This window comes from Odontesthes bonariensis, chromosome 14, assembly GCF_027942865.1.
Source record: "Odontesthes bonariensis isolate fOdoBon6 chromosome 14, fOdoBon6.hap1, whole genome shotgun sequence".
NCBI classification, from domain to species: Eukaryota; Metazoa; Chordata; class Actinopteri; order Atheriniformes; family Atherinopsidae; genus Odontesthes; species Odontesthes bonariensis.
In genome coordinates this window covers 31,928,677-31,955,743 of record NC_134519.1, presented here as the reverse complement: position 1 = coordinate 31,955,743, position 27,067 = coordinate 31,928,677, and the positions used below count along the sequence as shown (strand labels likewise).

The following is a 27,067-nucleotide window of genomic DNA, read 5'->3' as shown; positions in this document are numbered from 1 at the left end:
TAAACCTTCTTTGTTGTAGCAAAAGGGTATTGTTTTCTAGTTGTTAGTGCGTGGTGGGGTACCAGGCTGGAACCCATAGCTGAGAACTGAAGTATCTTAGCCTGTGCATAAAAAGATCAGTCTACGTTAAAACGAGTTAGAAGGACCTCGTAATAAGAAATCATACAGTTTTCTAGTATTGCTTTTAGCATTTGTTGAAATCAAATTTAAGGAATTTAACACTAGAACTCTTGCCAATGTTTATTCGTTAAAGTAAGAGCATTTCCACACATACAATGAGAAGAGAAGTATTGGGACTAAACAGCGGTGAAGCCTTAGGAAAAACTTAGGAAATCAATACAACTGAAGACAAAAATTAAATGAATGAAACTGAATAAGTTTACTGAAATTACGCCACATGTGTGCCTTGATTAAAACTAAAGGGGTTCAAACAAATATATCAATTTATGACTTTCATTCAATCAATTTATTTTGGCCAGATAGTGTATGTTGTTTACTAACAATATAATAACAAGTAGCACATTTAAACAAAATAGAAGGTACAGAAAACTTTGTCTCACCTCTCACACATGTCAAAGATGAAGAGGCAGAAAGAGCCAAACACAATGGGTCCAACCTGCTTCCAATAGACTGAAAAATGGTTCCTCTCCGTTTGGTCCTGAGAGAGAGAGAGACACACACACACTTTGAAATATATTAAATAATATATATATTTTTTTTAAGTGAGATAAACAGCTCCTTTGTTGTACATGTTTTAGTAAAAATGAAGTTCTTTACCAATATAATGCTCACTAGTTTACCATATTTACACAAGTGTATGAAGCACTATGTTGAGGACCGAGGGGTGTCCACATAACCAGAAGAGCTGCTGTGTATCAAACATATGTTAATTCCACATACTACTTCTGTGGTCATGGTAGAATATAGGTTTGAAAAGAATGAAAGTTAAAAAAAAAAAATTTAAGAATCTGATGATAAATTTAAGGTCAGGGATGAGCCAAGTTGAACAGGAAGAGCCTGAAAGTGAGCATTTCAGCATCTTTACCCTTTCAACAGTTCTAGAACTACAAACCCTGACAAAAGGGAGGTGCCCAGAACATATTAAACTCCTTTACAATGAAGCAGATGCTCAATATAAATGATTACGTGACATGACTAAATGACTGAGTATTAAGGAATTCGACTTGACTGAGGCTGGGATTGGTCATTTGCAATCCATATTTGATGTTGGAGAGAAAAGCAGCTTGTAACTAAAACAATGGGCCTCATTCAAGAACCACTCGTGCGAACAGGTTTGTTCTTAAATCGTGCATACGAGTGATTTAAGAGAACTTGCACATTCACCAGTGTTTTTGTATTTTGAGTTTTCTTTCTGGTACGAACAGAATTTACGAGGGATCCAAACCTGTAGTAGGAGTCACGTAAAATAGTCCGCTGTTATTCAAACCAAGTTTGTCTGACTAATGAATTGTATATTTAATTACTTTTGAAGATATCATAAATAAATATATACATTATACCCCATAATTATACTGACATTCTGTTTGACTTAAATTATGCACTAATTGAAGGTTAATTTGACTGTGTTTAACAAGGTCAATGGGAAGTATAACCAGTGGCTGACTTGCTAATTTAGGATGCCTTAGCACGTCAGGCTCTTGGAAGAGAGCGTGTGTTCCGAGACCATGTAGCTATCCTTGCGACGACAGATGAATGGCTGACATTGCGATTAAGATTGCCAAGGACTGTGCTGCTGCAAATATGCAGCTTCCTAAAGCCACAACTCTAGAGAGAAACACGCCGATCAAACCCAATTCCACCACACAATCAGGTCCTCACCACCCTTGGATTTTTGGCCACGAGAACCTTTTAGAGGGAGATTGGAGACAAATCAGGTGTGTCCCAGTCCTCTGATTTGTTTGCTCCCCTTGGTCATCAAAGCTCTCATCAGTTTATTACCCATGGTACTTCAAATTCACATACACCGCTGTCGAACAAGAATAAATTAAGAGGGACTGCCAAACATAATCGGAGCAATGGACTGCACACATATACGCATCAAAGCACCCATGCCGTTGTGGAGCGGACTATTGGTGTGCTGTACGCCAGGTGGATGTGTCTCAATACAGCGGGGGGCAAACTGCTCTATCGCCCAGAGAAGGCAATATTGCCATGAACGAGGGTCTCCCACTACCTGAACCAGCCAAGGCAGACAACATGCCAGACGTGGGCAATGACAGTGAGACCTGGAAGGAACGGCCCCCCCGATCTGAATCAGAGTGGTGTTTTGTTACTGGACTTCTGTGCTCGTCACGGACTGTCCATGACGAACACCATAAGCATAAGGGTGTCCATATGTGCACTTGGCACCAGGACACCCTAGGCCGCAGCTCGATCGACTTTGTGGTCGTATCGTCGGACTTGCGGCCGTATGTCCTGGACACTCGGATGAAGAGAGGGGCGGAGCTGTCAACTGATCACCACCTGGTGGTGAGTTGGCTCCGCTGGTGGGGGAGGAAGCCGGTCAGACCTGGCAGGCCCAAACGTATTGTGAGGGTCTGCTGGGAACGTCTGGCGGAATCCCCTGTCAGGAGGGGTTTCAACTCTCACCACCGGCAGAGCTTCAACCATGTCCCGGGAGGGTGGGGGACATTGAGCCCGAATGGGCCATGTTCCGTGCCTCCATTGTTGAGGGTGCCGACCGGTGCTGTGGCCGTAAGGTGGTCGGTGCCTGTCGTGGCGGCAATCCCCGAACCCGCTGGTGGACACCAGTGGTGAGGGAAGCCATCAAGCTGAAGAAGGAGTCCTATCGGGCCTTTTTGGCCAGTGGGACTCTGGAAGCAGCTGCTGGGTACCGACAGGCCAAGCGGAACGCGGCCTCGGCGGTTGCTGAAGCAAAAACTAAAAAAAAAAAAAACCTCCTCTATGGCAAGGCCCCGGACTCACCTCGACGCATGGCTACGGCATGGGTCCGGAACCAACCTCCTCGAGAGGCCCCGGGGGTGGATGAGGTCCGTCCTGAGTTCCTCAAGGCTCTGGGTGTTGTAGGTCTGTCTTGGTTGACACGCCTCTGCAGCATCGCGTGGAGATCGGGGGCAGTGCCTCTGGACTGGCATATCGGGGTGGTGGTGGTCCCCCTCTTTAAAAAAGGGGACCGGAGGGTGTGTTCCAACTATAGGGGGAATCACACTCCTCAGCCTCCCTGGTAAGGTCTATTCGGGGTACTGGAGAGGAGGATCCGCCGGATAATCGAATCTCGGATTCAGGAGGTGCGGTGTGGTTTTCGTCCTGGCCGTGGAACAGTAGACCAGCTCTATACCCTCAGCAGGATCCTGGAGGGTGCATGGGAGTTCGCCCTACATGTGTTTTGTGGACTTGGAGAAGGTGTTCGACCGTGTCCCTCTGGGACTCTTGTGGGGGGTGCTCCGGGAGTATGGAGTGCCAGACCCCTTGATATGGGCTGTTCGGTCTCTGTATGACCGGTGTCAGAGTTTGGTCAGTATTGCCGGCAGTAAGTCGGACATGTTTCCTGTGAGGGTAGGACTCCGTCAGGGCTGCCCTTTGTCACCGATTCTGTTCATAATTTTTATGGCCGTTGGAGGGGGTCCGTTTTGGCGTTGGGGAAGACCCAGGACACGTTGGAGAAATATGTTTCTCGGCTGGCCTGGGAACGCCTCGGGATCCCCACCGAAAGGGCTGGAGGAAGTGGCCGGGGACAGGGACGTCTGGGTTTCTCTGCTTAAGCTGCTGCCCCCGCGACCCGATCCCCGGAGAAGCGAAAGATGATGGATGGATGGATGGAAAACAAAATTCTTGAATGAGGCCTAATGACTCCAGAGAGTACAGCAATTTCTTAACTAAATTAAACGCTCATTTTAGTCAAGTCAAGTTTATTTGAATAGCACATTTCATGTGCAAAACAATTCAAAGTGCTTTACATAAAATAAAAGCATTACAGCGGAGAGTGTAAGAAGTAGTGTTGCGCGGGCCGATGATTTTTATGGCCCGCCCCAACCCGACCCATCACGCAGCCAACCCAGCCCGCCCGACCCGAAAGATTACACAATGATTTTTAACCCGACCCCACCCGACCCGCTTAAAAAAAAAATTAAATGAATAAGTATTTATTTATGTAGGCCTATTAAACACAAATGAACTGTCTGCGGCCGCGCAAGGGGGTGCGTAATGTCATAGGCTGCCAAAAGCTGCGCGCATTCACCCTTAATTTCCCTTGCATCAATACAGTTGCTACTCTAAAGTCTTGACCGCAGCACATCCATCTGACGATTATGGTTGTAATTCCACTTTTCGTTGCCACATCAGACACCCAAGCTCTGTGCATGTCATATGAATTTAGAGAGAGAGAGCTTCACGTGAGTAGGCTGCCTGTTTGCTGGCATTCTGCGGTCTTCAGCATTGGTGCTGTGCGCAGGGGGAGAGAGAGCAAGCACACAAGTGCAGACGCTGTCGATTGGCATTCTGCTGTCTCGGATGTGCGTAGGTGTGATTTTAACGGTGTAATTATGATAACTGTCTGTGATCTGACCCGACCCGACCGCAACCCGTGGATTCTAAGAAAATAATGGCCCGACCCCACCCGGCCCGCGGGCTAGCCCGAGGGTCCCGCCGGGCTCGGGCCGGCCCGCGCATCACTAGTAAGAAGCATTAAAAATACATAAAAGAATATAAAGAGAAAAAATTAAATTATTAAAAACAAGCAACAGTCTAGATAAGTTAAAAGATACCGTGCAGATTTCATGCATAGACACATGAGAAAAGAAATGTTTATAACCTGGATTTAAAAATGTCTACATTTGGTGAAAGTTTAATCTCCACTGGCAGTTTGTGCTTGTTTGCAGCATAACAGCTAAATGCTGCTTCTCCACATTTAGTCTGGACTCTGGACTGGACTAGACCTTGGATCTAAGAGCTCTGCTCGGTTTATATTCTCTGAACATATCACAATGTATTTTGGGCCTAAACCGTTCTGGGATTTGTAAACCATCAGTAGGCTTTTAAAATCTATGCTGTGACTGACTGGAAGCCAGTGTAAAGATTTTAATGGTAAGAAATGCAGTTGAGCTGTGCCTGAAAAGAAAACACCATTTTAGCCATAAAAGAGACAACATGTTTTCACATTTATCAACTAATATTACACCAGACCATCTGTTTGCTGATGGATGGAACTGGTGCAAAACTAGACACATAGACACAATTGCAATGAATGTGGAGCCAAACATCTCAAGTGCTACATTAATAACATGTAAAAACTGGGTGAATAAAGTCAGGTGCTGCAAACAAGAGTGAGATGAACTCCTGTGAAGGCTTTTCACACAAAGGTGGATCCTCGAACATAAGCAACCGGCTTTAGGAAGTGATAAGGTGAGAGCACATTTCTGGACACAGCATTCAATTTAAAAAGGTAGAGATGCAACGTCACGGCATAAAGTGTGGTGCTTTGATAGAAGCCTGGAAGCAAATTAAATCCTTCTCACAAAGGCAAGTAGAGCAGAGCCTGGCAGCCAACAAGAGAGAAGCCAGCTGTGCAGAGGAGGGATAAGACGATAACAATAACAGCTGTCGGGTAAGAGTGACCTGTGATATTTGTGTGGGACAAGGGTCAAGTTCAGAAAAGATTCTGATGGCTCGTACACAGCATTCACACAGCGACAGTTGTCCTCCGCCCAGAGACGGCGCTTGAAAGAACTGCATTTCCTGGACAAAAATGGCAACGACATTAGGTGGGAAAATCCATTTTTCCATAAAGCATCAAGCTTAAGTGTTCGATCAGTAGATTTGAACAATTTCAGTGATGAAATTGGCATTCAACCATTGTTGCCTAAAGTAGAATATGGACAATTTTGTTGGACAAATACTAATAGAATTAGAAAATTGGAGTTTCTTCAGAACAAATCTGCATTTCCGTTTGTGAAAACGCCATCCAGGGACATCCAGGTTCAACGAAGCTTTTTACACCAAAGTACATTTTCCCATAATTCCGAGCCCTTTATTCATTGCATAGAGAAGAGGACCAATAAAGTATTCTGATCCTAACAAATCCCAGTATTTTCATGTTTAATTAACTTATTTTATAAGGTTTTATAAGGAATAAAAGAAACTGCATTAGGCCGGTTTAAGTCATTTATCTGATAGATTCCAGTTTGTTCTTGTAAACGAAGAATCTTCCTCGCACACCAAAGAAAATTATCCACAGTTCCACAGTGTTCTGTGCTTGGACCAATTATTTTCACTTTATATATGCTTCCATTAGGTAACATCATTAGACAGCATGACATACATTTCTATGCTGATGATACTTGTACTTTCTCTACTTTTTCTAAGTGCAGTTGATGATGAATAAATTATGCAAATTGTAAGAAAATGTAAAAACAAAACCTCTATCGTTGACATGTCTATATCATTCCAGTCTGCTAAGACAGTTATTGAAGGAATTGTGAAACCACTCACCCACATCTACAATTTATCTTTTCAATCAGGTACATTTCCAGACAAAATGAAAATTGCAAAAGTGATACCATTGTTTACAGCCGGAGATAGACACAATTTCACAAACTACAGGCCTGTTTCTTTACTCCCCCAAAATACTCAAAACGTTTTTCAGATAGACTGGACAAATTCATTGAAAAACACAACCTCCTTACAGACAGTCAATATGGATTTAGAACAGATAGATCAACATCGCTGGCACCAATGGTTTGTGATTTCCTAATAGAGGAAATCACAAACTGTATAGACAATAAAAAAAAAATAGCAATTGGAGTATTTGTGAACCTAAAAAAAAAAAGCATTACATGCATCCAATGTAAACTGTGCAGACCGAAGAGCAGACCGAGCACTACCCCTGCTTCCGAGCAGTAAACACCGTAACAGGTGCAGCTATCGCTAGGTGACTGGACGCATTGATATCAAGGGAGGAAAAAATAGCGCCAAGCGATGTGAGGTCTGACTTTCATGCACAACGATTTTGTGATGCAAATTTATTACTCTTTTGAACGCATATCGTTTTGAGAAGCAAGACGCTTTATTTGTTTAGCCCCAGCCAACTAGCCGGACTACCTTCGTCAGCACAGAAACGAGGCTGGAACTCGGCTCACAGGACTCAGCGGGGGGTAAGTCAATGTTCATAAATGATATAGCTAATATGGGATGTCATACAGCTTCATGTCAAAAGAGCCAAACTATCCCTTTAAATATCTCATAGTTGGATATTTTCTCAACAGAGCACTTTGCTCAGACTGCAGGTTTACTTGTGGTTCCCAGAGTTTGAGATGACATTTCTTGTTGATTTGGTGCTATATAAATAAACTGAATTAAATCAAAAGGGCTGGAAGTGAGCTCACAATTGGGATGCAAGCCTGTAGGTTAGCTAAACAAAAACCACCCAGAAATCAAGTTAAAGTGTATCTTCAGGTATTGATGAACCCAGTGGCGGGCCATGCATTTCACACCTAGGTCTTCAGTAGTGCTCCGTCTGAATCAGTCCACCCTCAATAACTATTTTATGGCTGTAAAAAAAAACAACAAAAAAAACAACATCATTTTATGCAGTAATGCAGTATAAAGAGCAGTTGCATCGCAGATAGAGAACTCGCGTAGCCAAAATAAATGCATTTACTGAATAAACGAACCCGGGGTGCACAAGTCTCCTTCTACTGCAGCTACAGCTGCCACACACATAAAAAAAAAGCATCTATAACGACCTCATTTATTAAAATAGCAACATTTTATTCACCAAAAATCCTGATTATTTGTACACAAAATCCATCCTCATTACTCTGTCGTACAGATTATCCATGCGTTTCAGTTCCATCAAGAATTACTTTTCTATCGCCATCGAAGCTAATGCTAAAAGTTTTAAAATTTTAAATCCATTTCTTCTCCTCCTTCAGCCATTGTGGGTTGACAAAACAGTTATAAAATCAACAACTATATTTTTGCTCGTGCACTACAGATGCAGTTTGCTAGCTCTGGCTAGTACACTCTCTGACTATCCAATCAAAGGGTATGAATATGCTGATGTTACCGTATGGCTGCTAGGACCTTTGTGTGGCCAACTCAAAATCTGATTGGTTGAAGCAACAGTTTAATCGACACTTATTTTATGCTACAGGGCCCGCAGAACTGATAGTGAAGGCCTCCAAGCAGATTTCTTTGACCCTGGCAACAAATGATGGCTGAAATGTGATTGGTTAAATGCTTTAATATTAAAATACACGTCTGGAAATAGCGCAACCAAGGGAAAAGCTATGAAAGGAAGCGGACAGACCATTTGGTATCATTTAATAAGTATTCAGGGACAAAATATAATTAACATCAGTCTGCGATTCAGAAATTTTTTAGGCCAGCAAAGAAGGCCTTACCAGAGGCCCTACCACTGGATGAACCCCTTAAAAACATATCTTTGCTCATTGGTATCACATTCATTTTAGTATTTTATAATCTTCATTTGGGAAATATGCAGCTTCTATGCTGGTTCCTGATGATGTGGTTCAATCCGTTTACATGAACACACTCATTGCTACAGATGGAAAACTCAGTGTTGTGTATCAAATCAATATGTCGACCTGTGACGCCGCTCAGCATGATCTTGATTATCATAGTTTGTCAAACCAGAGAGCCAAAAGATATCCTGGATATTGTGAACCTGCTTCACAGTAAATATCCCAAGAGGTTCTAGAACACAGATGGCTCTGTTTGGGCTAACACTTTCGTAGCATGGGAAACACCCTGAACTCCAATCACAGCACTGCATGTGCAGAAGAGAAAACAACACATTGTAGTAGTCTGTCAGCAAGGGGCATTTAGTAAGGCAAGCTTGACCAGAGGAAATACAATATAAACTGAGTCAACAGTTTGAGCACAGAGACACACATACATACACAGAAAAAGATGAGAAACAATCTAGAAAGAGAGCAGCAAAACAGCCAGCAAACCTCTCACACCGAGTCAACACAAAGCTAGCAATAGGTTGCTAAATGCTAACATTAAATAAAATCCATCTCCAACTGCCAGCCCTGAAAAGTTAGCAAGTTAATGGTATTGATTTCTCAGGTCTGAGACACAAAAATCCTTTCAGCTTTATTTTACGATATGGAGACTGTTACAGGCGGACTGCAGTTCCAAAATTGAAATGCTCAGCGTTCAGCATGTGCTTCATTCATGTCTTTTATCACATTTAAAAAAATATTATGGTAGAGATAGTCTTTAAATTATGCTTTGTACAGTACCATGACATGTTCCCCACAGAAGATGACCCAGAAGGAGAGCAACATGGAGTAGAAGATGCCCTGTCTGATGTCTCCAAAAAGCAGCATCCAGGTCCAGTTAAAGCCAATAGAGAACCACTCCACTGGGATGTTGATGAATGTCATAGAGATTCCCAGAGCAAAGATTACCCTGAGGGGAAAAAAATAAATAAATAAATAAATAAATCTTAAGAATTCAGCAGATTTGCTCGTGGGTTAGAGCAGTGTTTCCCAACCGGGGGTACGCGTACCCCTAGTGGTACGCGGAGGTACTGCAGGGGGTACACGGGGAGTTTTTTTTCAATTTTTTATTTATTTATTTATTAAGGCGTCACACTTTTATGGAGGACTGTTTATGAAGGAGACTCCAGTTTTGTGATGAATGTTCCATGAGTTAGGCCTGTTAATGTATTCTTCAAAAGAGAGAGAAATGAGTTATGTTCATGTATTCTTAAAAAAAAAGAAAAAAAAAAAAGAAAAAAAAAAGAGAAATGTTACTTGTTTAAGTTAGATAACAAAGTAAGATTATTTTGATTTAGTATTTATACTATTTTGGTTAATTATTTATATTTCAAGAAAATGTTTTTTTATTCTTATGTTGAATTCAACTGAGGTTAAAAAAAAGAGAGAGAAAGCCTGAGAATTTTATGTTCAAGTTAAGGATATGAAATAAAATGATTTTCATGTAATAACCACTGTGTTGCTCTACTTTTGGAGAATCATCGCACGCGTTCTATGTGTGAGGGGGTACTCGGGCCAAAAAAGGTTGGGAAACACTGGGTTAGATAATAAAGTGCAGCTTTAGCAGATGAATATTATGGTAATTTAAACCGACAGGCTTCATTTTAGAATCTGTGTTAATTGGCTGTGTTAAATAGAAATTCATAACCAGACCAATTTGTTTACATGCATTTTTAAAGTCCAGTTTTGATCAGATCAACAATAAGTTTTTTTTGTTTTTATGGTCTCAGGTAAACATATTTCAAAACATATTTGCTGAAGCAGGCACTTTATATCCCAGGGTATTGTCATATCTCTACTAAGGACTAGCCCTCAATTATATATAATGATTCTATGTTTACAAAAAACTTCCTGATCAAGCTCCTTCAAAAGAAAAATCTGCCATCAGAAAGACAAAATAGGGGCACTCTTCTTTGTAACTGCAAAAACAGGTCTCTGCAAGCCACTCACAGATGAAAGGAAATAGTTAGGTCAAAACAGAGCTGAGAGTGAGAGTGAGTGAGTGAGTGAGTGAGTGAGTGAGTGAGTGAGTGAGTGAGTGAGAGATAGAGATAGAAAGTGAGAGAAGAAAGCAACTGATGAAGGCGACCTAAAACATGCGGGTACAAACATTGTTTGTCATTACTGTGGGTAGAAGAAGTCAATACTTTGAGGCAATTTCACTCTAGACTGCTCGTCAGCGAAGTTCTGTAGAGCTAACATGGAATGCGTCATGAGCAACAGACTGCGACATGTCTAAGTAAATGCGAGAGTTGGGGAAAAAAAAAACCAAATAAATCTGTGAGGTTAAATTGATAAAAGGTTCTTCTTTCCCCTTCAACATGAGGCAACAGTAAAGTCGCAGTGTTACTAATAAGATTTATGTTTGCATTTCATTCAGGTGAGCAGGTGCCTGGGCATGTTAACTGAACTACTTCAAAGTTTATCCTGTTGTGACACATCACAACGTTGCCATTAACATTCCTGAGTGTTTAACATCTGTTTGCGATTGTTTCTGATGTTATTCTTTTAGAAGTTCATGGGTTATCTTACTAAGACTTTTAGCCACACAGAGTTTCTCCCTAACATCTATCCTCAAAGTTAGACTAAGTCTTTTTTTAAAAAAAATTTTTAATGAATGTAAAGCTCCCTTTGATGCCCAACAACTGCTTATTTATTTATCTATTTTTGTTACAATATTTAACATGTGATAGTGCCGAACCGGACCGGGGGACAGGGGAAGAGGGAGAGCAAAAAAAAAAAAAAAAAAAAAAAAAAAAAAAGAAAAAAGAAAGGAACAGAAATAGGAAGAAACAATCATTTGTTAGACAAAGTCTAAGGTTTACCATTCCAACACATCTGTGGGCAAGCAAAACTGGACACTCTGGTAAAGCTTTTACAGCGTGAAAGAAAATCATCCACTGTCCACAAATAGGGTACGACACGCACTTTCTGAGAGCCCGCTGGTCATTTGGGAATAAGAGCCTTGAGCCAGAAAAGGTAGATGGAAGGAGAGAGAGACATTGGCTCAGTGTGTGTGTGTGTGGTGCATTTGGTGTCTGGCTAACTGGTGTGTTTCAGTCCCAAATGCATGTGTGTGTTGAGTGCTAGCTTGCAGATTTTGAAGTGTGTTTCACGCTCCGGCAGACGCTTCCTGTGGCCCAGATCGCTGCCTCTTACTGATCCATCTTTCCAGCATGGCAGGAGGTTACACAAACACTGGGCTCTGAGCATAGCTTCAGCTTTTCACAGCATGGCATTTAAACTGCCGGCTTCAGGTAAATGTACCCAAATTAGTGCCGGATTTTTCCATGTTTGCTTGAGGAATTATACAAAAAGCTGAAATTAATTTTTTTTTTGGGGGGGGGGGGGTAAATCAGAGGACATCAGGCAAATGATAGCAATGTGTTACCAAAACATGTTCCATTTTGTTTCAGTTTGCTTAATGTTAAACAGTGCAGTCTCAGCTGCTGAAAATCCTACACAACATCCCTCTTGAGATGCTTGATAAACTACCCCCTCTGACCTGCACTGCACAGTAAGCGTGACCTACTTATATTTCATCTATACTTAATATGTACAAACTCTCAATACACATACTGAAGCAGAGCCACACTAGCTTATCAAACTATTACAGATTCCGCTCTGTTATAATATAATTTATCTTGTTTTACTACTGAACAACCATTACTGTAAGACTAAGCTCTCATACAGGTCATTTAAGAAGGACTGAGATTATGTTGCCACCACTTAAAAGTATCTAAAGTGAAAATTACACACTTGGTAACCTAGCAAACCACTGAAATAATAGAAAGGAAGGATAAGCCTTACTTCTCCAGGAGGACGGGAGGTCTGCTCATGAGGGTGATGCGTCTCCAGTACCAGATCATGATGATGAGGATGCTGGGTGTGAGGAAGGTCTTCATAGCAAACCAAACCTTGGTGAAGCCTCCGTTCTGATGGATGCTCTTTAGAGAAAATTAAATTATATCACTGTCCACCCATTTGCGTGCATGTCATTTTAGCTGCAAGCAAGGACTAATATTAACACCATAATCGCTGAAAGGTCGACAGTTTCATTCTTACAACAGAAACAGTAGCTTAACTGTGTGCACAACATTAAGCAGTTTCACCTATACACTTACAACAAGGTGAATGTCTCTGATTTCTCCAATCCCCACATTGATCTTCTTGCGCTCATTGATAGGCAGCCGGATGTTGAGAAGATAGTACTTATGGGCCACACTCCCCACCTCCATAAATGGCAGCAGGTCACACTCATAGTAACGGCCTTCATTCTCAAGGTTCTAGACAACACACAGAGCACAGTGACAGGTTAAAACACATTAAACTGAGGAAGGCATATTCCTAAATTGCTGTATATAAGTACTACCGATTGCTGCAACTCCAATCTCTGCACACATAGCAAATGGGACAAGAAATGTGGCAGCATTTTCATCAACAAAATGACAATAACTTTGTGCGTGGGCTGTGGAAGAATTATTAAATACTAAGCACGCGACTGAAGCGCCACATTCAGCAGAGATGTGGACATTCACCTTCAAGAAAGGGAGGCTGCTAGTGCTAGCATAGCTAAATCAGTCACAATCCGAAAACCAACCTGACATACCCGCACTTATCAGGGTTAAAAGCACAGTTGTGTTGAGCCAAGGTTGGACTGGACATTGGACTGGACATTTAACTGGACCACTGTCCTTGTACCAGTACATATGTACGGGAAGAGAATAGAGTTATTAATCAGCATCAGCACGCCACAATGCTATGGGACTGTGTTGGAAAAAAATTCAAGAAAACTTTCATACGGCTTCTAAATTTCTCTGTGGGAGATAATTGTATATGTATGTACAGCTGAATTCACTGCACAGATGTTGTCTTTACGTTATTTAAATGGTTATATTTTGTCAAATGATTCTGTGGTTATAAAAATTTGAATTTTTTTAAAGCTGAGCGACTGTCTGGAAATGCTGCAACGGAACTCAAGTTGACATGTAGTCTTCTTAGCTGATTTTCAATCACAATTTGTTGCACGTTTAGCCATCAAATAAAGAAACAGAAATATGTAAATGAGATCAGCTTTATTGGGAATTCAGCTGTATTAATATACACTCATACTTTTGTTTTTTTTTTTAAAAAGAAACTGATGGAAAAAGATGGAGCATTTGCAGAGGAAATAGGCCAGTTTGGGCTAGTGAAGGGATTTGATTCCTAATCCCATTATCTGGGCGGGTTGGTCTGGTTTTGAGAGATTTTATTTTGCGTGACTTTTGTCACACCAACCTGTTTACATGAATTTTATTTTAAAGTTTGGTTTTGATCTGACTAACAGTATGCATTTTATTACTAGTGTCATATAAACATACTGATTATTATCCCAGTTGGTCAGAAAATGCAGCTCATCACAGCAATGACTGTAACAGATCTGCTTCTGCTCAACTTAAGAGGACAAATGCTTTGGAGAGTTGATGGAATACGATGAGCTCATCTAGATAAGTGGGGTGCAAAATTACCACATTCAGACTGAAACACAACCAACAAAATAGGATGGAGGATAATGTCCTCTTTGACTCCTTTTAATGTTTTCACATTTGAATTAGTACAATAGTCTTAATTCAAATCAGTAGAAACATAGGAATGTCTCAAAGTAAAATCTCTCTGACATTGACTAAGACGCTAATAACTAAAAATGCTGTCTTGAAAACTTTTACAAGAGCTTGTTCTGTGGGTCAATTCACACAATCTAATCTCTCTTTCCCATTATGATGCTCTCTCATTATGGAGAATCATAGGCTAAATATTCAACAACGGTGAATAATCAGCAAGTATGTGAGGGAGTAGAGGGGTTACAGGGAGCTCAGGCATATGTAATAATATCAGCATGAGAGACCAGGCTGAACTGTGGAGATCTTTTTCCTTTAAATGCAAAAAGAGATTACTAAACAAAGAACAATTATTTTAGAAGAGAGAATTGGTGAGGATATGGGTGAAACTGGGTAGAAACAGCACTTTTGTCATTTAGGAGTAACAATTTCTATTCTCACAATGAAATTTCTCATAGCAACTGCCCTAATGAGAAGAGATTGTTCACATAGTATGAAACTACATTAATGAAATGCTAAGTGATAGACGGCATTGTGTCATTTAAGGTAAGAAACCAATCCAAACTTGACATGACTTATGCACACAATTTTACCCTCATTTAAAAGTGTGTGTGTGGGGGGTCCTTTACCTTAACAGTGGTAAAGTTGCAGCTGAGTTTTCTCTGTTCGAAGGAATGAGCCATCTCTGTCCACTCACTGACTGTGTCGTCTCTGTAGGCCAGGCCAACATCAATAGTGACCATTGCTCCGTCCACTGGGAAAAAAAAATTACCACTCTCATGTTAACACAACACTTAGAAGGCATTCAGGTCTTCAAAGGTTCTAAATTGAAATGATGTCTCACAAATCCCCACATTCAATTAATTGGAACCCAAACTTGAAAAAAAAACAAAACAAAAAAAATCTTAAAAACAGTATTTAAAGCAAAGAGCCTTTTTCCACAAGGAAAACATTAAAATGAAAAAAAGAATGCACTGAATAGATTCACATGCCTGTACTTTGATGTACATTATACCTCATGCCAGCACCAACCTGTCTGTTATGATCCCAGTGATGACACAGAATTAAGTCCTGGTGACAGGCAACCACGGCCTATTCATTAGAAAGACCAGCAAACTCCAGCGCAGACACTCCACATTAAAATCAGAAGGTGCACCATTAATTTTCACTTGACAAGCTTATGTCTCAGATGCATGTGAATTCTAGAATTCCACGGTTGTTAGAGACCAATATGAAGATGATGTACATCTAACTCATTGAGGTTTGATCCGAGAATAACTCAATTCAAAAAAACTTTCCATTTTAAAAATAATATTCATGCAAGGTAAGATCTCTTGAGGCAATATGTGGTCCTGTCTTCTACAACCGGTCAGACTCAGTCACATTAATAGGATTATTAGGATCATACAGAGTCTGCCCTCAAAGATGGCCCAGATCTATTTTACTTCCTGCTTGATATAAACCTCAAAGAGACCTTGAGCTGGCTTTCACCATCCCAAGCCAGTGAGTCCAACAAAACGATTCCAAGCCAAGCTATTAAAACTGCATCTTTAGATCTTATTACAAAGCCAAGAGTTCTCTCCTCTAGCCCTCCACAGTACTGCTTGTGCAGTTATGAAGCAGAGAGAGAGAGAGAGAGAGAGAGAGAGGGGCAGAGGCAGAGAGAGACAGAGACAGAGAGAGACAGAGAGGCCCTCAAATGTCAGCTCACTTCATGCAAGAATTCCACTCCTGTAAAGCGCCCATCGCCACGGAAACTAAGCCATCTCAACAGCTGTGTTATTGCTGGACACTGGCCAAGGAGTGCTTGGTGCCTGGGTGGAGTGGTTAATAAGGCTGAAGCTCTTCTCTGAGATCGACATTGTTAGATAGATCTGGTAGTCAGGGAGAAGATGCCTTTGTGTTCATTAGTCATAAAGCTGCAGGACAGAGTCCGCCTAAACTTGGTACCAAGTGCTCTGATCAGGATTTAAACAGACAACCTGATGCAGTTTCATTCATTATAGTACAACTGACTTCATTAGGGTGGAGTGTATAGGCATTTACTCGGTTTTTTTACAAATAATACCTTTCTGTCATCTGAAAATGCTCAAATCTTTGTGAAATCTATTTAAGTTTAAAAAAAATTTGAATCAGCAAACTTGTATCGAGGTCTTGAAATCTGAGAAAGCTTTAGCAAAAAAGAAAAGAAAATAAAACTCAGATAAATAAATCAGTATATTTTACAAAAATACAACAGACAAAAACATAAATAACCAAAGCATAAATTCACCATCAACACCTATTCAATATGGGTATTAAGAATAGCTTTCATGTCTACTAAGCTGTATTTTGATAGCAGGGACTTTCCTTGAAATGGGTGTCATTTCAATGATAGTGCTACTCTTACCAATACTGCTTATTGAGTACTTTTATCAGGCACTTTTTTTTTTTTTTTTAGTAAAAAATGAAACAATTTAAAAGCAATTCAAGGGCAGGATTAGGATTGCTCCTTTCATTATTTTCCTATAAGTAATTATAATAAACCTTGTGCCCTTTCACTTATATATATATATATATATATTTTTTTTTTTTTTAATTAATGCAGGAATTTAAAAAATATATATACATCTGTAGAAAAGTATGTAGGAAATACTGAAACCCAAAAACGGTCCTGGACAGAAGGAAGAACTTTTGAGACTCCTGGTAGTTTTTGGGGCCAGACCAGGAGCATGCAGCATTTCTGATTGGTTGAGCCTAACTATTCACAAAAACTCTATCATAAAAGAACAAAAAGGAAAAAGAAAGATGGAAAGAAATTAACATTTCCAGGTCTGATGAAAAATTTCAGAGTGTCATGAATATCATGGCTGCTACATCTTCAATGCTAAAGAGGGGAACCACCCACCCACCAATCCACCTTGCCATCCATTCACATTTCAAAAGCCAGCATCCGTTATTGTATAGGGGTGCATTACAGCACATGGCAAGGGTAGAATGCACATCTCTGAAGTCATTAGAAATGCTGAACGGCATATACAGGATTTGGAGCAACATATGCTGCCATCCAGACATCTTTTTCAAGGAGTGTTACCCTCTCCAATCATCTACTCGAAGCGCCTCAGAAATCAGAATAATGAGTCTGTAGCATCTGTGGCTGAGGTTTCATCACTGATTTGTTTGTCAGCCAGCCAACCAGTAAACAACTCAGAGGCTCCCAACACATTTCCACTGAGGCAAAGAATGTGAGCTGATAACTAGGCTGTATGACTGTTTTGATAAGCTGGAACACAGAAACAAAGCAACAGACTTCCAACATTTTTGTGCACTTTATATTACCATCAAATGCCTCATCCTTTTTCAGCCTATGCCAATAAGCCTATGAAAGACTGTATCAATGTTAATAAGCATTTGTCAATGTGAACAAGTGCTTTTTGACATCAGAAATTGCTATGATGTTCAAATTTCTGCAACTGAGCATTCCTAAGCATGACAGAAAATAAATAATTGAGTAAATAATTCTTCCCCTGGCTCTTCTGATGACTTGTTAAACTTTCTTGTCATCCTCGCTAATCCCTTTTTCCAGGCCACCCTGCCAACGTACCAAACCTTGTACTCTTGGGAAAACCAGTTAGATATCTGCTATCCTTCGCTCGTATTCAGGAACTTCATTAAACTGAGATGCTGAGAGTCTATCCATTGAAACAATTACATAAAAATGTATTAAACAATGACTAAAAGAAACAAAAATAAGTGGTAAAGGTGCAAAATGGGTAATAGGCTAGTGAAGGCCCTGTGTTCTTATGCCATTAGAATAGAAAAAAAAAAAAAGTAAATATCATCTATCCCTTTATACCCGTCTCAAATGTGCTTGGCAAGGTTGTCCACAACTACCCTGCCCCTGAGTCTATAGAGAACAAACAGCAGGACGACATCATTATTTGCTGCTTTTCAGTGTAACAAGTCCAATCTACCGAAGAATAAATATTCCTGTGAATTCCTCAAGCATTCACCAAGAAAGACTGAATTGTGACCCCTAAACAGCATCTCACCAGGACATGTAGCAGTGAAGGTAAAAAAAAAATAAAAAGCCTAGCTTAGTCACAATGAACAACTATTTTCCATTTTCCGGCAAGTATTTTCCATCAGAATGCAATCCTAAGAAATACCAAAAGGAGGAAATTTTGTCACAATTCAGACATGAGGGAAACAATTCAGAACAAGAAGTTCACAGGCAGAGGAGAACTAGTACTTTCAAATATTAGATCTTCATTAGCCGACTCATCTCTCACACAATCTTGTAAAGTCATATCCTGGAGGAGAAACATGAGCCCAGTTGTCCTTTCCCTTTTGTAAAACTCATGTTACTTTGGTTCTCACCGATCTGGTTGTGTATCTTAAATGCAATGTCAATCTGCAGGATGACCAGCATAAACTGGAACCATGGGCTCATCTCCTTGTTGGACAGAGGGATGTGGACAGCAAACACAATGCTGTTGGCCTCAATCCTCTTGGAAATGGCCTCATCGAAGGACCGGATCTTTTCACACTGGTTAGGACCGGAAGGCATGAACCATTTTGTTTCCTGTCTGTGCTTGATTGTGTCCACACACTTTGTAGCCAAGTAGTGGACTGCTGTGGTTGGACTGGGAGCTGGAAAGAGAAGCAGATGATAGGGTGTGGTGTTAGAATGGATGTCATATTGAAATACTGCAACAAACTGTTTTAAGGTCCTAGTAAGCTTAAATTACCCTGAAAGTAATAAATCACACAAAAAGTTTAGATAGAATCCAATGAATCATACTTGGCAATGACGAGTCAACTGTGCAAGGGCAATAATAATGCAGTCACCAAGATGGGTTTGTGTCAAATTAGTCCAAACAATTACTTTTAGCAGTGTTTAGGCAATGTTTGCCAGCAAGGCTCTCCATTTCTCTGAAGTGATTGGGGGGGGGGTATTCTCAAATACTCTCAGGCACCAGTTACACTGTTTATGCATTGAGATTCATGAGCCTAGCAAGTCTGGCACTTGTAGCTGTTGCTCAAAGGGTTTTACTAACACTCGGGAAAAGTTCCACCATTATCATGACAACAGAAAAACTTTGGTCTCCTGTTGTGAAAGCTAGAGATCTGATGTGAACGACACCAAAGGCCGGTAAGTCCAGGTGTAGCCTCAAGACAAAATTTCTCATGTAGAGAGTTGAGTGATGTTTAGGTGCAATAGACAACACTGGCTCAAGTCCAATGGCAGTTATGATACATCTATTGGCAGGCAGGCATACAAACATTTGTCTGTCAAAATGGATACAAAGCTGCTGGAGATGCCAAAGTTAGCTCAAGTTAATTAGCTGAAAACAAGTCTGAGACACAGGAGTATAGTGCAATACAGATTCCCAAAGTTTTTGTAACAATGCCAGCAGTCGGAATGTTTTTTTTAGTACTTTTCACAACAGTAACTAAAAACAGTAGATATTCAATATTCAGAAACCAATAGCCATTCATTTGGAAGCAATCATCACACGAGAACCTCTAAATTAGTCAAGGGATCAAACTGATGTTTAACAAAAATAAAAAATTCTGAAAATACTTTTTATAATTTCTTACATTTTTTTTACAAGTAAAAATCAGTTTAAATAGCTTGACTTCTTAAAAGTGAAACCACTTGATGGAGACAATAATAATAATAATAATAATAATAATAATTCGGAAAAGCCCTAAAACAAATCATTAGTGATCAGTAGTGATAGCTGCAAGCAATGCTGCATGTTCATAAGAGCAGAAGAGGCAGCACTTTTTTTTAAGACATAGAAAAAAAATGTAAAAATGATATGAGACCACGTGGTCGCTTCCCAGAGCTACGGGCAGACAGTCGGCTGTGTGACAGAACACATGGGCACCTGGGAGTTATGTAAACCCTCAGAACAAGGTCAAAAGATTGTTAATGTCTGAGAGAATGAATATATATATATATATATATATATATATATATATATATATATATATATATAAAAAAACAACTGAGCTCAAAACTCCCTTATACTCCTTGATTACTGAACACTGATGAAATAACATATTCTCAGTTTGTTCCAAAGTCCCAATTATGGTTAATGTCAACATGAGTGTCATATGGTTCTAGAATGCGCTGCTGAGGGTGGCAGCACGTTGGAGTAGCTCTGTACCTCACATTGAGATTTTTCTTTTTTTCTAAATTTCATTCCTGTTATTTCTTGGAAGAAATTGCATTTTGTGGACAACTGTTCCTTCCTGCCTTGGATGCTGTGCAGCTGGATTAATTTTTCCCAATACTTTTGTATATTTTACTCTTTTGTCATGATGCATAACCATAGCAACAAGGTGGTTTACAACAGGGAGCAGCTGAATAACATTGGAAAAGCAGAAATAATTCAACAACTGAAGCCAGAAATCCCACTGGAATTGAAAAGGAGGCGTCGTGGATGCAGAGCAGGAGCAAAGAGGAGAGAAAGAAAGAAGAAGTTCAAACCATCTCTGCCATCCTGCATCATGGGAAATGTAAGATCGTTAGCTAACAAGTTGGATGAACTTCTAGCCTTGACAAGGACTCAGCAAGAATATCGGGAATGTAGCATTATGTGTTTTACTGAGACATGGCTACAGGATCATATACCCGACTCCAGCGTCTCTCTGCCGGGCTTCCTGACTGTACGAGCAGATCGAGATATAAAGAGTAGCAGGAAAAGGAAAGGGGGTGGATTGGCAGTGCTTGTCAACAACAGATGGTGTCACCCAGGACATGTTACTGTGAAGAGTCGTATCTGCAGTCCTGACATTGAACTATTGGCAGTAAGTTTTCGTCCATATTATTTGCCAAGAGAGTTCACCAGTGTTGTTTTGGTGGCTGTTTACATTCCACCCTCAGCTGTTGCCGACACTGCATGTGATGTCATCAGTTCCGTTGTTGCAAAGATACAGACTCAACACCCCAATTCTTTTGTGGCAATATCTGGTGATTTTAATCATGCCTCACTCTCTGCTACACTGCCAACTTTTCAACAGTTTGTCAGCTGCTCTCCCAGAGAAAACAAGACATTGGATTTGTTTTACACAAATGTCAAGGATTCATACATTTCCAAATCAAGACCTCCCCTGGGTAAATCAGATCACAACCTTGTTTTTCTCTGTTCAGCATATAAACCCCTTGTCCAGAGACTACCTGTCACAAAAAGGACTGTTAGAAAGTGGTCAGAGGAAGCTGAAGAAGCCTTACAGGGTTGTTTTGATGCAACCGATTGGATTTCTCTTTGTAAGCCACATGGAGAGGACATTAATGCCATGACTGAGTGTGTGACTGACTATATAAACTTCTGTGTGGACAACACCATCCCCACCAGAACAGTGAGATGCTTCCCTAATAACAAACCCTGGATCACCAGTGAGCTAAAGGAACTATTGAACAGGAAAAAAAGAGCCTTTAGGGAGCGAGACAGGGAGTTACTGAGGAGTATACAGAAGCAGCTCAAAGTCAAGATCAGAGAGAGCAAGGAGGTGTATAGAAAGAAGCTTGAGAGTAAACTGCAGAGGAACAATATCAGAGATGTGTGGTCAGGAATGAAGAAGATCACAGGCCTCAAGCAGAGGGAGGATCGGATGGATGGAAGTCTGGACAGAGCAAATGAGCTGAACACATTCTTCAACAGGTTCAGTTCAGGAACAAGCTCACCATCCTCCCCTCCTGTTCCCAGCCAAAGAGACATCCCACCCTCCTCTGACCCACAGCTTTCCTGTAACATCTCCACCTCAGTCATGGATTCTTCTGCTTCCACTAGTTTGTCATCAACCCAATCAGGAGATGCTGCTGTCCCCTTTGCCTCCCCCTCCCACTTTTCTGTTTCTAGAAGTCAGGTGAAGAGGCAGTTGGAAAGACTGAACCGGAACAAGGCTGCAGGTCCAGATGGTGTCAGCCCCCGAGTCCTGAAGGCCTGTGCAGAGCAGCTCTGTGGGATTCTGCAACACCTTTTCAACCTTAGCTTGACCCAAGAGAAGGTACCACTGTTGTGGAAGACATCCTGTCTGGTTCCGGTACCAAAGAAAACTCACCCTTCAGATATCAATGACTACAGACCTGTTGCACTGACATCCCACATAATGAAGGTCCTGGAGAGACTCCTGTTGACCCACCTGTGTAAGCAAACCAGCACATATCAGGACCCCCTGCAGTTTGCTTATCGCCATGGAGTTGGAGTTGAAGACGCTATCATACACCTGCTTCAACAAACCCACTGTCATCTGGATAAAGCAGGCAGCACTGTGAGGATCATGTTCTTTGATTTCTCCAGTGCATTTAACACAATCCAGCCTGATCTGCTTAGTCTGAAACTCCAGAAGACTCAGGTGGAGGCCTCAACAATCACCTGGATTAATGACTACCTGACAAACAGACCACAGTTTGTCAGACTGAAGAATTGTGTGTCTAACCAGGTGATCAGCAGCACAGGAGCACCACAGGGGACTGTACTCTCACCATTCCTTTTCACTCTGTACACTTCAGACTTCCAGTACAAGTCAGACTTCTGTCATCTACAGAAATATTCAGATGACTCTGCAGTTGTCGGGTGTATCAGAGATGGACAAGAAGCTGAGTACAGAGAGCTGGTGGACCGCTTTGTGGCATGGTGTGGGAACAATCATCTCATCTTGAATGTTAAAGGGACACTATGTAATAAATTAAGTCATTTATTAGCTCAAATCAACATATTCATTCATAAGTTAGTCCTCATTGGTGTAAAATGATCTCTGTCAAAAATCTCACTTATCCTCCTGAGTGAAGAATAACTTGTCTGTATCTACATAGAGCAGGTAAGCTCTATGGAGGCTGCCATGTCCTTCTGGTCTATGAAAAACCACGAAGTGCCGAGAGGGACATAAAGCACTTCGAATCGCGATTTCCCCACCAGGCCTACAAGCGGAAATGACGTCATTGTGACGTCATTTCCGCCAAATGGCTTATTACAGCCGCTAATGCTAAATAGATTTTATTCCTTGGCACATATGTCTTTGTGTTCATTAGCTTTCTTTTTGTAAGTGCATCATCTTCTTCTTTTTATTATTATTCCTATGCTCCCCCTGGCTATCTTCTTTTTGGCGTTATGCTCACATTTGTAAACTGTTATTTTGTTGATTTACTAATAAAGTTTAAAAAAAAATGCTAAATAGATTTTATCTCGTAAATTATCCCACTAATAATGCATTGATTGTTACCAAACTTCTGCCGTAGTATACATACGCTCTTAACTCACAAAACGAGGCATTAGAAAGTTTGTAAGTTTACTGGGAGTTTATTTACCGCTGCTAATGCTCCTATTGCTAACGCTGCTAATGCTAATGCTGCGTCGACGTCACTTCCGGTAACTCCCGGAATATGACTAATTGATTGCTTGCACACCAAAGGAGATGTTATGTTATCTGACATGTTATCTGTCATCTGTATTTATAGTGTTGTTGTATGTGTGTTATGTAATCCTTTGTACTGTGTGTCTTGATTTCTTTTTGTTTGTATGGACCTTGAGTCTGAAGCTATAGCTTCTTGAATCTTGACACATTCCGCTTGCCGTAGTTCAAGAAGTTGCAGCGCACATTTGAAAACGTGAGGCGCTAGAGAGCAAATTCATTCAACTTTGCAAAATAAAATTGCACCACTAGATGGGGGAAGAAATTACATAATGTCCCTTTAACAAAACAAAGGAGATGATTGTAGATTTCAGGAGAAACAGGGTCAGATCAAACCCTGTTTCCATCATGGGAGAAGAAGTGGAGGTGGTTGAGGAATATAAATACCTTGGTGTTCATGTGGACAACAGACTGGACTGGAGACACAACAGTGAAGCAATCTACAAGAAAGGACAGAGCAGACTGTACTTCTTGAGGAAGCTAAGGTCCTTCAAGGTTTGCAACAAGATGTTGCAGATCTTCTACAAGTCTGTTGTTGAGAGCGTCATTTCCTCTTGCGTCATCTGTTGGGGCAGCAGCATCAGAACCAGGGACCTAAAAAGACTCAACAACCTGATAAAGAAGGCTGGTTCTGTTCTGGGGACGACTGTGGAACCTCTGGAGACAATAATGCAAAGAAGGATTTTGCATAAAATCAAGAGAATTATGGACAACCCTGAACATCCTCTCCATGAGACTGTTATCAGAAAACAGAGTCTCTTCAGTCAAAGGCTTCTTCAGTTTGGATGCAAAACGGACCGCTACAGGAAATCTTTCCTGCCCACAGCCATCAGCATCTATAATAACTCTTTGATTTAATTGAGCTACATCAACATTTAATTTCCCTCTGGGATAAATAAAGTATTTTTGAATTGAATTGAATATTCATACAGGCATAACAACTAAAATACCCTCAGAACAAGTATACAGTATGAAAGTCCTTGCGAAGCCAAACAAAACTTAACCAGCACCCAACTTAAGAACCCACCCAAGTGTGTCAAGCCGTTAGGGGACGTGGCAAGACGCCATGAGCTTTAATAATTGTCGAGGGTACTTGTGGAAAATATCTGGTCATGAGGGTGAACATGACGGCCTTGATCTTTCAGATCCAGCTCAGACAAAGATTAGCGACATATCAAAGAAGGCACGAAGCAGAAGTCATCTTCACCATTTCTACATCAGCAGTTTGAGAGGAGTATTAGTTTTAGAGAGGAGAGTCAAGCATTTCTGTTTTGGATTTCCAAAGGTCTAACCGCAAGCAATCAGGGCCAGATTTTTTTCTACCCGTACAGGGCAGTTATATCTGAACATCTAAACACGTCTATACACTCATAGCAGAAAGAAAAGGGACAGATGCCAAATTTACACACACACACACACACACAGCAAAAAGGCAACCACACAGACATAAAACTCTGCAGGGGTAAACTTTAAGTTTGTTTTAATTGCTGCGTTGGAAAGAAAAGAAAATGTCAAAAATGCACACATACAAATGTAAACAAAGCAACAAAGAAGATACATCAAACAGAGTTAAACCCAGTTATCTGAAACCCCTCAGGAGATCAATTATCATGCAACCCTGTGAGTCCAGGGGCACACCGGCTCCTCCAGCCTCCACGGCGGCGTCCAGAATAATGACCATCCCCTCAGCCCGCTGACCCCATGCCATGTTCCCAGGTTTGTCGGGAAACAAGGGGAGAAAAAACCCTTTCTTCTCAATTACCCCCACAGCCCCCGGCCACTGAGCACACACAAAGGAATCTGGCTTCATTAAAACCATCTCAGCCAGGAAAGAGCAAAACAAGCTAATTTATCAGCAATGTAGCAGGACACGGAGTGTGTCTGGTGGATGTTTTCAGATTCAACCCAAGAGAAAGATAGGCAGCTTCCACAAGAGCTCAACCTCCTAAATGGTGTAGTGTGTGAGAGAAAGAGTGGGTAGATTTGAAAAAAAAAAAAAAATTGACAGCAACTCCTTCTCAGACCTCAAGGCAAAATATAACTTTGACAGCTGTGTGTGCTTTTGTGCACCACTGTCTGCCTCTCTCTGTACAACTGAGATTGTGGGAAGAAACAGGAATGCTCAGCCTGCAAGGAGATAGGGATTTCGTGGAGAAGGACAGACACACGGGGGGAGTGAGAGGAAGGTAGAGATGCTGCCTGGGGCCCAACACAGCAGACAGAGATTATATATTGGAGGAGAGGGGGGAGTAATGAGGTATGCACAGAAAAAGGGGGAAATAACATTCGAGATTGGATCAAAGAAGTGAGAAAAACACAAGGTTGGGTGTATTTCAAAAGAATTTACTCAAAAAGCACGATTTCCAATAGATTATCGAGTTTAATGAAGCCAGTGCGTGAGGCATGCAGGCAGCCGACACTTTGATACGAAGCAGTAATTCTAGCTGAGGTACACTTCGGCGACGTTGTTTGAGCCCACGAGAATAAAAGACAGCTAAAAGTTAGCGCCGTCGTCTCATGTCTTCGAGTAAACATTTGTTACCGACTCGGTGAGCTCGGTGAACACAACTTAAAACTTTGTCCATTTTTTTTCTATTTTTACAGTTTGCAAACATTTTAACGGCCACGCGTATACAAAAAAAAGAGCGTTAGCTAAACAAAGGATAAAAGTGAGGGATGAAGAAGAAAAACTTACCAATTAAACCGCCGACCATGAAGGCAAACGCCTGGAACAAAAGCAGAATAACTCCCACTATCACCAACTTTTTGGTGCTCATATTTTCAATAATAGCCCCCGCCATCGCGAAGGAGATGTTGGGGTAAAGATATCACACCGAGCGAGAAACAAACAAAAATGTGGCTGAAAAGGGCGAAAACGTTGCATCAACCGCAAGTAGGAAGGCAAGCTGGGCCCCCTCCACCGCTCTGCTCCTGCCTTTCAACTTGGAAGGAGGAAAAAAAAAAGGAATCACATGACCGAATAACGCTGAGCTTTATGTCCGACGAGCCAACACTAGACCAGGGAAAGATCTGTGGAGCGCCACCGCATTGCAAAAGGGGCTGGTAATGCAGGTTACTGTGTCATTGAATGCCTGTAATAGCGCCCATGTTGTGTGAGCACAGTTTTAAGGGCTATTTAAGGGGAGCTTTTAGGGCTACTATCTTACCAATTCAGTTGACATAAACTGATTGTCCTTCAAAAAGTCTTGCTCGAAATCAAGAATGAATATAGCTTCTGTGCATTTTCAGTATTCTGTAGTTTTAATATTAAGATGAGTTTTAGCTTTATAATTTATTTTCAGGTTCTAATGAAAACATTACCGTATTTTGAACAAGTCCTCTGATCCACTGTTGGTGTTTAATCTTTTTTTTTTTTTTTGTACAGCTGTCAGATTATAGAGCTGTGCAGAATCTGATTCCAGAATTTTCTCAGATAACTTCTACATCTTTCCCAAAAACTGAATTTGAAAACATTAGCCTTCCTCTCACTCCACTGACTGCCCTGATCTTCAAACCCAAAGCTATATTGAAGAATAGAAGTATAGATGGATTCCTACT

At 41.0% G+C, this 27,067-nt stretch overlaps 1 protein-coding gene across 1 annotated transcript in view; it reads right to left on the bottom strand.

Annotated features, from left to right (window-relative positions):
* wls (Wnt ligand secretion mediator) overlaps positions 1-26,519 on the bottom strand; it is a 39,301-nt gene extending 12,782 nt beyond the window's left edge. The window contains exons 1-7 of the mRNA XM_075484077.1: positions 26,205-26,519; positions 18,464-18,736; positions 14,734-14,858; positions 12,632-12,793; positions 12,318-12,454; positions 9,249-9,417; positions 561-658 (exon numbers count right to left, since the gene is read on the bottom strand). Of these exons, the coding sequence (XP_075340192.1) occupies positions 561-658; positions 9,249-9,417; positions 12,318-12,454; positions 12,632-12,793; positions 14,734-14,858; positions 18,464-18,736; positions 26,205-26,310 (1,070 nt within the window). The 5' untranslated portion in view covers positions 26,311-26,519. The remainder of the gene's footprint in view (positions 1-560; positions 659-9,248; positions 9,418-12,317; positions 12,455-12,631; positions 12,794-14,733; positions 14,859-18,463; positions 18,737-26,204) is intronic.
* Between the last annotated feature and the right edge of the window lie 548 nt (positions 26,520-27,067).